Source organism: Phyllopteryx taeniolatus, chromosome 2, assembly GCF_024500385.1.
Source record: "Phyllopteryx taeniolatus isolate TA_2022b chromosome 2, UOR_Ptae_1.2, whole genome shotgun sequence".
Taxonomy (NCBI): Eukaryota; Metazoa; Chordata; class Actinopteri; order Syngnathiformes; family Syngnathidae; genus Phyllopteryx; species Phyllopteryx taeniolatus.
The window spans coordinates 31,420,233-31,434,447 of NC_084503.1; the positions used below are offsets into that span (position 1 = coordinate 31,420,233).

General features: G+C 42.2%; 1 protein-coding gene and 1 long non-coding RNA gene across 7 annotated transcripts in view; one reads left to right on the forward strand and one right to left on the reverse strand.

Moving 5' to 3' along the window:
* The window catches only part of LOC133474234 (uncharacterized), a 33,480-nt gene that overhangs the window by 12,658 nt on the left and 6,607 nt on the right, over positions 1 to 14,215 (forward strand). For both annotated transcript variants that reach the window (XR_009787424.1, XR_009787423.1), the window contains exon 3: positions 11,678 to 11,805. This is a non-coding gene — a long non-coding RNA (uncharacterized LOC133474234). The remainder of the gene's footprint in view (positions 1 to 11,677; positions 11,806 to 14,215) is intronic.
* zgc:123258 (uncharacterized protein LOC641502 homolog) overlaps positions 1 to 14,215 on the reverse strand; it is a 45,255-nt gene that overhangs the window by 11,533 nt on the left and 19,507 nt on the right. For all 5 annotated transcript variants that reach the window (XM_061765713.1, XM_061765714.1, XM_061765712.1 and 2 more), the window contains 7 exons: positions 13,192 to 13,374; positions 9,492 to 9,581; positions 9,240 to 9,373; positions 7,449 to 7,603; positions 7,278 to 7,374; positions 7,090 to 7,191; positions 4,736 to 4,817 (listed from right to left, as the gene is read on the reverse strand). In XM_061765713.1, the coding sequence (XP_061621697.1) occupies positions 4,736 to 4,817; positions 7,090 to 7,191; positions 7,278 to 7,374; positions 7,449 to 7,603; positions 9,240 to 9,373; positions 9,492 to 9,581; positions 13,192 to 13,374 (843 nt within the window). The remainder of the gene's footprint in view (positions 1 to 4,735; positions 4,818 to 7,089; positions 7,192 to 7,277; positions 7,375 to 7,448; positions 7,604 to 9,239; positions 9,374 to 9,491; positions 9,582 to 13,191; positions 13,375 to 14,215) is intronic.

Here is a 14,215-nt window from a genome sequence, read left to right on the forward strand (position 1 = left end):
GGAGCGTGTCAGACGCTACACATCGGGAAAAACTCCTTTGCACAATATAATCTTATTCCAGGTGTTGCACAGAGGCGACTGGTCATTCATTTTAACAAAGTTAAGACCCACTTTTATTCACCGCTGCTGCCATTGGGCACAAGCACGTCATCGTGCCCGTTCTTCTTCGTTGGTTTACGCTGTTTCTTTGTTGCTTTTAGCCACTTCTTCGCGGCTGGAGGACTAGGCAGCGAAACCGGGAACCGAAATTTTTAAATTTGAACAGTTCCGGGACAACCGAAACGTTAGTCCCGGTTCCAATCGGTTCTCGATTCTTGATGCACAACCCGAAGCATGACAATCCAAAAGTTACTTCTAATATATAATTACCCTTCTAGTTGTGGAGTCACACTTAGTAGTTTGTGTTTGATTCTACTAACAATTAACGAGTGGTGATGAAACCATAATATCTTTTGCGGAGGTAATAGAGAGTAACAGAAGCGACAAAGAAATATGTATACTATATATATATATATATAATATATATATGTCAATAATAATTTAATTAAGCTGAGGAGCTCCTCCATGTCGTGGTTCACCACCATCTTGTGCCATCTATAGGCAATTATTAACCTTTCAGGGGTGTCAGGGGTAGCGCTGCAAAATATTGGAAAAAAATAATGTGATTTTCTTAGACCCTGCAATATATTTTGCAATGTTAAAAAAATATAGGATAACCTACATGTAACGTGAAAACCAGCAGACATTTCTCTTTTTATTTGTATGAAGTCTACCTGTATTTAATCACACAGTATTGAGTAATAGTCCCGCCAGACATGGACTTGATATAATTTCTTTTCATGCCAAGTTATCATGTGGTCCTTATATTGGGTAAAAAATAAATAAATAAATAAATAAAAAGAGTTGGGAAATGTTTAACTGTCACCCCCGAAATGTGTTAGGATATCAATATCTGCGAAATCTAGAAGTTGCTCAAGGCCTTTTGAAATTTGAATGAAATTCGAATCAACAGAATTCTGTTGAACAAGCTGGTCAAAAACTCCACAGCCACCTCCCCTAAATGCTTCCATACCTCCACAGGTGTGTCATCAGGACAAACTGCCTTTCCATTTTCCATCTTCTTTAATGCCTTTCTAACATCCCCCTTACTAATCATTGCCACTTCCTGGTCCATCACACTTGGCTCCTCTACTCTTGCTTCTCTCTCATTTTCCTCATTCATCAAATCCTCAAAGTATTCTTTCCATCTATCCAGTACACTACTGGAACCAGTCAACACATTTCCATCTCTACCCTTAATCACCCTAACCTGCTGCACATCCTTCCCATCTCTATCCCTCTGTCTGGCCAACCTGTATAGATCCTTTTCTGTGTCAACCTGGCATACATGTCATCATATGCCACCATATCATCATACAAGATGGCGCCTACCAGTGTGGTTGCCTCGGTTACGCGCTCTCTAGTATTGTTTTCGTTTTTTTCTTTGGGGACATTACATGACTCACTTACACAAGGGGAGACTTGCTAACCATCAAGGAGGCTACTCCGGACTTTCTTTCACCAACTTTCGCAAATCCGCTCAGTTCAATCCTGCCTCAAAGTCTGTGCGGACCAGCTAGCTCCAGTCTTCACTCAGATCTTCAATAGAGCTCTGGAACTGTGCGAAGTACCATCCTGGTTCAAACACTACACCATCATTCCAGTCCCCAAGAAACCTGCAATCTCGGGTCTAAATGACTACAGGCCTGTCGCCTTGACATCTGTGGTCATGAAGTCCTTTGAACGTCTCATGCTGGACCACCTCAAAAGCGTCACAGGTCCCCTGCTGGACCCCCTGCAGTTTGCCTACCGAGCAAACAGGTCTGCGGATGACGCAGTCAACATGGGACTGCACTTCCTCCTAGAACACCTCGACAGTGCAGGGACCTACGCAAAGATCCTGTTCGTGGACTTCAGCTCAGCGTTCAACACCACATCCCTGAACTCCTTTCCTCCAAGCTTCTCCAGCTCAGCGTCGCACCTGTCATCTGCCAGTGGATTTACAGCTTCCTGACGGGCAGGACACAGCAGGTGAGGCTGGGGGAGGCTGGGGGAGGCTACCTCATCCACACGCAGTATCAACACTGGGGTGCCCCAAGGTTGTGTCCTCTCTCCACTGCTCTTCTCTCTCGACACGAACGACACCTCAACGCACCCGGCTGTCAAACTCCTGAAGTTTGCAGATGACACCACTGTCATCGGCCTCATCAAGGTTACGAGTCTGCATATCGACAGGAAGTGGAGCGGCTGGAGCTGTGGTGCGGCCGACACAACCTGGAGCTGAACTCGCTCAAGACTGGACTTCAGGAGGCATCCTTCGCCACAGCTGCCCCTCACGCTGTCCAGCTGCCTTGTGTCAACTGTCAAGACCTTCAAGTTCCTGGGAATTACAGTCTCTCAGGACCTGAAGTGGGGGATCAACATCAACGCCGTCCTCAAAAAGGCTCAGCAGAGGATGTACTTCCTGCGGCTTCTGAGAAAGCACGGCCTGCCACAGGACCTGCTGAGGCAGTTCTACACAGCGGTCATCGAATCAGTCCTGTGTTCTTCCATCACAGTCTGGTTTGGTGCTGCTACAAAAAAAAAGGACAAACGCCGACTGCAACGGACAATCAAAACTGCTGAAACGATTGTCGGTACCCCCCTACCTACCCTTGAGGACTTGCACACTGCCAGAAATAAGACAAGAGCGTGCAAAATCCTTTCGGACCCTCCACATCCCGGTCACCAGCTCTTCCGGCTCCTTCCCTCAGGTAGGCGCTACCGATCAATGCAAACTAGAACTAGCAGACATTCCAACAGCTTCTTCCCTCTTGCAATCAACTTCTTAAACACCTAACCTACAATTCCATTGCAACATGCTGGCAATTTTTTGTCTTGAGTTTGTTGTCATATTTCTGTCGGGCCAATTATATATTACTTGTGCACTCACTGTAGTAGTCTCACCACGCTGCACTATTTGCATATCTGTTGTTGACCAATACTGGCCACTCATGCCAAAGTAGCATCTGTTCCATTTGCACACTGACTGAGGAGTATCTGCAACATTTGCACAATCAACTTTGGCCCAGATTATCGTATTACTCGCTTGAAGTCTCGGCGCCCTTTGCACAATGGTCATTGCACCGGACTATTGCAATATTTGTCATTCGAACTGCTCTAAGTGCTGGAGGACTTTTTTTCTTTTTGCACAATTGTCCAAAAAAAATTAATTTTAATACAAATGTTTTTTTTTTTAATGTACCGGCATTACCAGATAACTAGCAAACCTTCATTGCTCAGTGACTGTTTTTTTTTTTTTATTGTCAATGTCTATGTCTCAAATGTGTTCTCTGTCAATTGGCTGTCTGTTGTCGTACTAGAGCGGCTCCAATTACCGGAGACAAATTCCTTGTTTTTTGGACATACTTGGCAAATAAAGATGATTCTGATTCCTCTAACTTTGCCCTACGTCGCATCTCAATGTATTCCTTTCTCCTCTTCTCGGTCCGCTCAGTGTCCCACTTCTTAGCTAACCTCTTTCCTTGTATGATTTCCTGTACTTTGAGGTTCCACCACCAAGTCTCCTTCTCCCCTTTCCTGCCACAAGATACACCAAGTACTCTCCTGCCTGTCTCTCTGATCACTTTGGCTGTCGTGGTTCTGTCTCTTGGAAGCTCTTCCTGTCCACCGAGAGCATGTCTCACCTCTTCCCGAAAAGCCGCACAACGCTCTTCCTTTCTCAGCTTCCACCACATGGTTCTCTGCCCTGTAGGTTAACGGAGTCGGGGGAAGATGTTGTTATCCCGGGCCACGACCGATCAGGTATGGAATTCTGCATTTATCTGGGCTTGTGACCGGCCTACAGTTTGCACTGGCTTCTGCCCCCCATAGGGCTGCATTAGCACAATGCATCACATGATATGGTAAAAAAATCCTGAATACATTGCATAATTTCAAAGGTCTTGATCAACCTCCAAATATTGATTAATATAGATAACATTCTTCCCAATCATTTTTATAAATTCATACATATTGGTGGGGTGAGAACATGAACTTGTAAAAGTTATTAAAAAAGGACCACCCTACCAGTTATACTGTAGAATCATTATCACATTCCTAACACTATTTGTTTATAATCAGGCTATTATTTTACACCTATGTTTTAACATATGCATTAGTATTGATCTTTTATATATTAGTATTTCTATATTTGAGTGCATTAGTTTAAGCAAAACACGTTATGTACAACTGAAGTTTGTCTCTTCAATAATGCCGTGACTCTCCCCCCTCCCTCCAAGTGTAATCTGATGCGACATGCATTCGTTCATCACATTCTGAAGAGGAATAGAATAGAAAACAATATCCTTTACTGTCATTGCACTGGGGGTTCAATGAAAATTGGGGGTGCTCCCTTGGAGCACTCCGTGCTGCTGTGTGTGTTTTGTTTCCTGGGTTATAATTTACCATAACATCGTTGCTAATCTTATTAGCATGTCCAACCAGGTTCCTCTGCCGGTCACTTATTATTATAACAGTTGATTGCCTGCATATCAATACACCAACATCGCACAAGACCCTGCGATGTGACTATTCCGCACTCATACATTGCGATGAAGATGCTCAAACATGCCCTATCAGTTGGGCTACCATTACTTGCGCAATTTGCGGCAGGGCTCGGTTACTTTCCATCGCAAACAGCGGGGGAACACTGTACCTTGAAACTGGACAGCGAGATGGTCCTTATGAAGTTGATGCAGAAAGCAACGCCAAGTAGATCCTGCAAGATCCATATCCACCTACAAAAAGCACAACTTGGTTTTAATACACAAACTTTTTTAAAATTATTATTAAATTGGTGCATTGGACCGTCTGATTTTGAATGGCTCTTAAATTTTAAATTTGGAATTCAATCAGAATATGTCTTTCAAGTCACAAAAATGTGGTTAAGCATTGTCACGTGGGAGATATGCGCATCTCCTGCGAGACTTCAGCAAATCCAAAGAAACTTCAGCTTCCTCCCCAAGTGTGTTTTGAGTTTCCTTCAACCTTGTTGCTTGTTTTTTGTCTGTTTTTACAAGTCTGTCTGCTCAGTACTACATGAGCAATAAGACAAATTTATAATAATCCGTAAACACTTGTGTGTGTGTGTGTGTGTGTGTATATATATATATATATATATATATATATATATATATATATACATATATACATATACACACATATACAGGAACAACTTATTACACAGTGAATGTCCTCGAGTGATTTTAACCGTTAGTCCTGATGTCATTGCAGGAATAGCTTTCAGTGGCATCGGTCTCTCAAAGATAACGGCTTATTTTGAGTCAGTCAAGCACATGAAAACAAGCATACATGCAGAAGCCACACATTCACACCTACGGGCAATTTAGAGTTGTCAATTAACCGACCATGCGTGTTTTTCAGTGCAACAAAACTCTTAATCTTACGTTTACACATACACTCAGCGAGCAAGAAAAATAATTTTTGGGGTATTCCTGCTTCCACCTCTTCACCCCATCTGTACCATCAGCCTTCCTGCAATACCTTGAGCTTCCCTAAAATAGCACAATAACCAGCGTACCGTGAGATTAATACCGTGATAAAACCGAACCTTGACATTTAGCAAACATTTGAGTGCACTTGACCAAACAGGGGAAGCTCAAGTTTGCCACAGGCAAGCAAAGATTTTTGGGCACTTGCCCTCTAAAAAGTTAACTTCGAGTCCTGGGACCTCTGCTTTGCGACGCTGCATCCTGGCCGGCGGTGGCGGTCCCCCTCGAAGAGATGACCTGCTGAATTATTTCAGCATATTGTAACAGTAGCACTCTATAGTAGTGTACTAGTGAGTGTGTATCTCAAGTCGGAAGTCGTGGGTGAAAAAATATTACACGGAGAGAGAAAAACTATTAAAACTCCCTGTTATAACATATCCCTACCCCATTCCATTACAGTAATCCCAAAAATGAATAATAAAAATAATGATAAAATAGCTCCACTCTACACAAAGACAGATAGAAATCCAAAAATAAATCTACCATACTTCTTTCCCTCTCTTCAAATAAAATTTCCACATTTCAAATTAAACCATGACAGGCTGCTCAGAAAAATAAATCATCCTACATTATCACTATGTGGAAGAAAAGAAACTAAGGATTCCCATGCCTTTAAGAGTGTTCCTGCATTTATGACTTGACTTGAATTTTTGGACTCAAGCAAATAATTTACTGTAAGAAGTAGTAGCAGATATCCAATGTTCTAAATGGGAGGGGAAAAAAAACGGAAAAAACAGTAAATACTGTAAAATTGTTAAACAGACAATTTCTCAATGGACAGTTTTGTCATTGTGAGGATAGCATGATTATTGCTGTAGCAATAATAGCTTTTTGGAGGTACCGTATACGAATATAAAAATTGGATGGACGGGGATAGAAGTGCATGGTAATATATGATTTCAAGATGTCTTTTTCACAAAACCTGAGGGAAAACACACAGAAACGACTAAAGCCTTTCGAGAAGTCAGCCAACAAGTAAAAGGTTTTTCAGTTCTCCTGCTTCTGTCTCTTTGCCCACCTGTATTGTGAACCTTCATGCATTACCGTGAGCTTTCCCACGATATTGTAATTATTATCCTACCGTGAGACTAAGACCAGACTAGTACCTACCTTTTCCAGTAGCTTAATTTCATTTTGTTTTTTTTATTTGTTGTTGTTTTTTCATTTGTTGCTGTGATTTATTGTTTACTATTGTGATTAGTTATTTTTTGTTGTGATTTTTTATTTGTTGTTGTGATTAGTTTTTTTGTTGTTATTTTTATTTGCTGTTGTGCTATTTGTTGTTCTGATTAGTTATTTGTGGTTTTTAATTTGCTGTTGTGTTTAATTATTTGCTGTGTTTTTTAATTTGCCGTCTTTAGTTATTTGCTGTCGTGTTTTTTTAATTTGCCGTCTTTAGTTATTTGCTGTCATGTTTTTTTAATTAAAGTGGCTAAATATAGCAACTAAGTTGTTAAGCTGGAGAAACAGCTCCTCGCTTGGTTGCATGCCCGAGTACCTGCTTTCATTCCTGTAGACACCCCAGACCACAGAGATGCTTATGCACACAGAAGCCAGAATGAGGGACCTCACTGAGAAGTTGGTGTTGTGAACGGTGAAGCTGAAGACGGAAAAAAGGATTAAACAAAGGAAACCTTTAATGATGATTTTACTTTTACCGAATGTCAGATTTAAAGATGCAAATACCTCCCAGAGGCGCAGCCCAATAAATCCAGCACTGCATTAATGCAATTGAACAGCGCACTGGCAGACGCAACGCAAAATATGGCAATGACGACGTAAACTGTTGGAAAAGAAACACGCCAAAACAGTTCAAATCTTTTCAAATGGGAATTTTTCATTTCATGCCCCACCTACTTAGAATGTTGTAGAAGTAATACAAGAGGATGAGGACGCCGCACATGAAGGCAACTAAGAGAACCACTTTGATAGGAGAGTACACGGGAAGGTCTTCGCTATCTGCTTTGTTGTCTCCACTTGCTCCTCCTAGAGCCAAATTCAAACGCTCTCGTCTGAGAACACAAAGGAATGACATCATTATTATGCTTTTGGCTTTTTATTACACTTAAACTGCATTTTTAAATATACTGTAAACTGACACTTATTATATATACAGTGGAAAACATTCTGCACTTATTGGGAAAAATATACCCATTAAGAGCATGATGTCTTGCATGGCTTTTTGTTTTTTTTAACTAAATAAAAAGACGGATCACCATCGTACATGATGTCAGGAAAGACTTGAAACTTCATTTCAACAATCATGATTTGCTTTTTCTTTGGATTTTTGTGGCTTTTATTGCAACTTATTCCATAAGGGGTAGCCTTAAAGAGAAGAACCTTCTAAGAAGAACATTAAGATTGTCAAGCGATTGTTTTAATGGGTTTTACAGACTGACTTTAGAATTGTGCGCCTTCATTGTAGTAACACTTTGTGCCACAACATGCTGTGCAGACCTGAGACCGCAAGACATACAGCACAACAGAAGAAGAAGAACAAGAAAAAAAGGCAGAGAATGCCCCCAACTAAAATTAGTTTCAATATGTTTAAAAAGCGGCAGCACGGTGGCCGACTGGTTAGAGCGTCACCCTCACAGTTCTGAGGAGGTTCAATCCCCGGCCCCGCCTGTGTGGAGTTTGCATGTTCTCCCCGTGCCTGCGTGAGTTTTCTCCGGGCACTCCGGTTTCCTCCCACATCCCAAAAACATGCATTAATTGGAGACTCTAAATTGTCCGTAGGTGTGACTGTGAGTGTGAATGATTGTTTGTTTGTATGTGCCCTGCGATTCAGGGTGTACCCCGCCTCCTGCCCGATGACAGCTGGGATAGGCTCCAGCATGCCCGCGACCCTAGTGAGGAGAAGCGGCTCAGAAAATGGATGGATGGATGTTTAAAAAGCATGTGGGAGGGTTAAAACTATTTTTAAAATTTACATCCTAGATGTTCACTTATCGTAAGTGGGTCTGGAATATAGCCCCTGCGATAAAAGAGGGGTTCTCTGTATTTCCATTATTTCTGATAAAAGAAAATGTCAGAATCGGAACAAATCAGCATCCTGGAACAGATTGTGTTGCAATTTAGATGTTTCCTTGTCCATTATCATGTGATTGAAAACTAGTGATGGGCAAATGATACAGAGGCTTTGGAGCTTGTGTCACTCTTCCTGAAGCGGAGCGAATCGAAACGCTGTGTCGGAGCTCATATCAAAACACCAGTGTCACGTGACCGATGACGTATCGCTTCATGCTTCATTCCTTCAAAATGTTTCGAAGCTTTGCATTGGCTCAAGGTGTTTCATTTATTCTTTGGGTTAATCTGGAATGTGTTTTAGAGTATGGGGGAGAGCATCTGTATATTTTATTGTCATGACAATATAATCATTATTTGGTATGAATGAACAAAACACTTGAATGACCATAAAGATTTTTCTGAATTTTTATTGTGGTTATGGGAAACAGTGACTGTGCTACAATCGTGCTCTTTAGTGGTTGGTATGGCTTCAGTTGTCCACCGGATGTAACAGTCACTGAAGCCTTGAAGGTTTGAATCTTTTTCGGCACAATTGTTAGGAAAGCCTCAGTGCTTCATGAGGCTTAACTTGCCCACCACTCGTGTAAACAGAAAGCTTATCTATGAGTAAGCTCTAACCTCTCACAGGCTCCACTCCAATAACCACCCAAGGCAACGGTGGAGATGGAGATCAGCAGCATGACGCCGATGCTGGCGTCGATCTTGGAGGAGGGTGGCGCATAAAGCCTCACCTGCATCTCATCACCGAAAACCTGATTAAAAAAATTACACCGTTTAGCAAGTGTCAACTTTCTTGCTCAGTGAGAACTAAAAGAAAAGAAAAAACAACTGAAGGTTGAAAGAAGGAGTTGAGGGTCAGGCAAGGGTTACCTGTTGTGCTTCCACAAAGTCCATATACCTCATGAGGGCCAGAGGAATTTGGACCTTTGAGTACTCCGAGTCATTGGCTGATGGAGGGACCTGAAAAGACAAGTTGATCAGAACACATTGAATAATGCTGGTTGTGCTCCTGTCAACTTCCTGCTACATGCATGACACATTGATTAAATATGTATATGCTGACACTGCGAACCTCTGATTTACCACTTCCGTGTCCATAATTTACTTCCGCATCTTGTTTAATTTGTATGCTGATACACACAGAGCATGTTCCAAAGTGGAAAGTCGTATGACTGAGTGTCCATCTTAAGTTTTCTGTGAAAATATACCTCAAAAGCCAGATAAAACCTTGAGTTCAAACCGTCAAAGTGTGAAATGTCAGTAAATCTCGTGAGACCTCAGCTCAGTGAGCATCTAAAAGGATTACCTCAATTCAAGTGTGTTGTGGGAAAGAGGAAATTTATGATTACCATACTACCAAAAACAGAGCCAATTGCTAGATTCTCAGTCCAATTTGTGTTCCACCTCATACGCTCAAATTCACCTATTTGTGTATTTTTTTTTAACTTGTTCTCCTTTATTTGCTGAAAAATTGTGTTTGTGCTCAGGTCAAAGCCTTGTACAATATGTAGAGTAGAACCTTGGTTTTCGTGATGAATGTTCCAAAAAGTCTGACTAAAACAAAACCCAAAGGAATATTACCCATAGGAAATACTGTATATCCAATGAATCGGTTCTAGACAACCAAAAACATACATAATAAAAAATACATTTTATAAAGAATAACTCTAGCTTAACATCCAGAAAATAATTAAAATCACCAATGAAATGTCTCAATGAACATTAAACATCACTTTTACCTTTACAGGAAGTCCTCGAGTTACGACGCACTCGACCTATGACGTTTCGACTTTACGATGCCCGTGCCTCGTCCGCCATTTTGTCCCAGCACCATAGTGTTTCTGCTTAGCTAGTGCATAGTGCTTGTCTGTGTTTGTGCGGTGGGAGTATCTTTGCCTTTTTCGCCCTAGTTTTTTCCCCATTTTCAGCAGTAATGGTAAATACAGCCTCTTGTTTTTTTATTTTAATGTATTTTAGTTTCTTTATGCGAAGTGTTAACCTTTCCTGCTACGGTCACCTGACCGTGGTCGGGACACGCAGGGGTTAACTCCCTTCTCTCGTTGCACAGTTGAGCTGGGTGGTGGCAACAATAAAGGCACGAAGCACCGATTTGCTGCTTTAATGGCTTTATTAGCGCCTCTGCACATTCAACGTCAACGTCCTCCGCTAATCGCTACTCTTCCCCGATCGCCGTCACTACACTCCAGATGCTAAAGTTTGCTTTTAGCTGAAAGCATAAATTTGAATTTTAATAATAAAGGAGTCCTTGGTCTTTTGGTTTTCTTGCCGTTCACACACATGGAATGTGGTGACTAGTTTTACTCTCCTAGCTTAGCGTCACTGAAGTCACTCAGCTCAAAAGCGTGTTGTATCTACCCATTCATATCTGTGGGTAAAAGCAAAGTGGCTAATGACTACCAAAAATCTGGAAGAATCTTAACAACAAACAGTATAATTTCACAGTCCATGATGCTGCCGTATCTGTCTAGTTACTAAATTTTGGTTTTATTATATGGTAAACACTCTTACAGTCACCGTTCGGCATTTGCAAAGTCTCATATTATTATTATTTTTATTTATTTTTTACCCAAATTCTGTTATTTGATGAAAATCTCATCTATGTGCTGTTTTTGTGCTTAATTTTAAGCAATTAAAGTATTACTTTGGGGCCATGTAGCAGAATCATAGTGTTGCTAGGTTTAATTCCTTAAGTTTCATCTGCATTTGAGAAGTCCTGTTTTGTTGGCCGCCCTTAAATGCACCTCAAGCATAGTCAAAAGTGAAAGTACGATTCTGCTTCCCTCCCTCCTTGCAGCCACTAATAGCCTACTTTTCTGTTTCAATTTGCTTGGGTATTCACTAACATTTATTATGGTGTGTAAAGGCCAAAAGGCGAGTTGACTAAATATCGGTAATATAAAGTGCTTGAGTGCATATTTGTTGGCCCATGTGTGATGTCACATCAGTTTGTGCTCGAGCATGTTACTGAGCCTAGTATACCAGTTAATACTATTGATGAGCAACATGTGAATGTGGTTTATATTGTCATTCGGCAGTTTCCCAGTGGGATCAGGGGGGCTCTGTGCAATGAGGGGAACCCATCCCGGTCTTCCCGGGTCATGGTGGTCTTTGTGGCGGCATCCCCCGTGGCTGCAGAACCTCTCGGTGGGGATGGCTCCCACAGGTTTGTTTTTTTTTCCTCACCTGGATCCTCAGTGCCTTGCCACATCTCTATACTATTAATCAATACTGTACGTGCTGTGTGCGTTGCATGTTCATGTGGGTGTGTTTTGCGTTTATATTGTGGTAGTGAGAGGGGTGGGTCTTGTATATTCCTTTCCATTTGAATTGTTGGTTTTGATTTTTGTATGAACAGTGCTATATAAATGTTGATTTGTTTGATATGAAGAATTAATTACAGTATTGAATAGTCATTCATGGTTTGTGTACAAGCTAGATACATGGTGATACATGATGATCCTCTAAAATTGAAGTGATTTGCCAGCATTTTGTGACATCTATGGTTAATTAAAAAACCCTTTTAAAGGGGCTTCAATTATTCGCAAATAGCAGGGGTTCACTGTCCATCCATCCATCCATCTTCTTCTTCTGCTTATCCAGGGTCGGGTCACAGCAGCTTTAGCAAGGAAGCCAAAACTTCCCTCTCCTCAGCCACTTCATCCAGCTCTGCTGGGATGATCCCAAGTTGTTCCCAGGCCAGCAGAGAGACGTAGTCGCTCCAGTGTGCCTAGTGTACTCCCCAGGGCCTCGTCCCGGTGGGATATACCGGGAACACCTCTCCAGGGAGGCATCCAAATGAGACGCCCGAGCCACCTCATTTGGCTCCTCTCGATGCAGAGGAGCAGCGGCTTGACTCTCAGCCCCTCAAGGGTGACTAAGCTTCTCACCCTCTCTCTAATAGAGACTGGACACCCTGCGGAGGAAACTAATTTCGGTCGCTTCTCAACGTGACCTTGGTTTTTCGGTCACGACAGCTCGTTATCATAGATAAGGGTAAGAACGCAGATCGACCGGCAAAACGAGCTTTGCCTTTTGGCTCAGCTCTTCTTCAGCATGACAGACAAATGCAGAGTCCGCATTACTGCAGAGACTGCACCGATCCACCTGTCGATCTCCCGCTCCATTCTTCCTTCACTCGTGAACAAGGCCCCAAGATACTTGAACTCCTCTACTTGGGCCAGGATTTCTTCCATGACCCGGAGAAGGCACGCCACACTTTTCCGACTGACTACCACGGCCTCAGATTTGGAGGTGATGACTTTAATCCCAGCCAATCGCTTCACACTTGGCTATGAACAGCTCCAGCGAGAGTTGAAGATCACAGCCTGATGAACCCTTGGTGGAGTCCAACTCTCACTGGAAACGACTCCGACTTACTGCCGGCAATGCCGTCCAAACTCCAACACTGGTCGCACAGGGACCGTATTAGGCTCGACGTCAACCATGACTCTTATGAGGACTAGCGCAATAGAAAAAGGATAGCTTGTGTTGCATTGTGTTATGTTCAGATAAATGACACTGGCTCAAAAAAAAATAATAATTGTCCTACCAGAGTTTTGTTGCTAGCAATGAGCAACGTTGTAGCACCGAGGGCCTGAGCAACCAGAGCCTTTTGACTGAAAGTACAGTCACCCCTCATCACCACCAACACTTTGCCTTTCACCACCTCCGGACTGACTCCTGAGGGGTCACACAGTAGCGTGGACATCATGTTCACCAGTGGATACTGCACCTGAACAAAAGAAGACAAACACCTGACATTTATAAACTTTGGAAGAGACCAATACCCCGAAATGCTCCCCGGGCGCTTCAGCTGCCCCCTGCTCCAGTGTATTCCACTAACGTGTATGTGTTCACTGTGATGGGTTAAAGGCAGAGAACAAATTTCGTGTTCATGCATGCATGTTCATGACAATAAAAGGTGATTCTTCTTTTTCTTCATCATGAGACATTTTGTTAAGCATACCAGCACAATCTAATGAGATTCAATTAAAAGAAAATATTTGCTTCACACTGTCAGAGAGGTATTCATTAAAATGTTTGTTATTGCAGTAGTAGTTTGCAGAACCGCACTGCGTCATATTGATACAGTTGTGCTAATAGGTTGACATACCCTGGCATAATTTATGATTTCTTATAAGATATGAATCTTCTTTTCCTTTCGGCTTGTCCTTTTAGGGGTCGCCACAGCGCGTCATCCTTTTCCATGTAAGCCTATCTCCTGCATCCTTCTCTCGAACACCAACTGCCCTCATGTCTTCCCTGACGACATCCATCAACCTTCTCTTTGGTCTTCCTCTAGCTCTCTTGCCTGGCAGCTCCATCCTCATCATCCTTCTACCGATATACTCACTAGTTCTCCTCTGGACGTGTCCAAACCATCGAAGTCTGCTCTCTCTGACTTTGTCTCCAAAACATCGAACCTTTGTTGTCCCTCCGATGAGCTCATTTCTAATTTTATAATAATTTTATAAAAATTACATCATGGCTGGCCTCACCACTGTTTTATAAACGTTGCCCTTCATCCTAGCAGTCTCTCTTCTGTCACATAACACACCTGACACTTTCCTCCA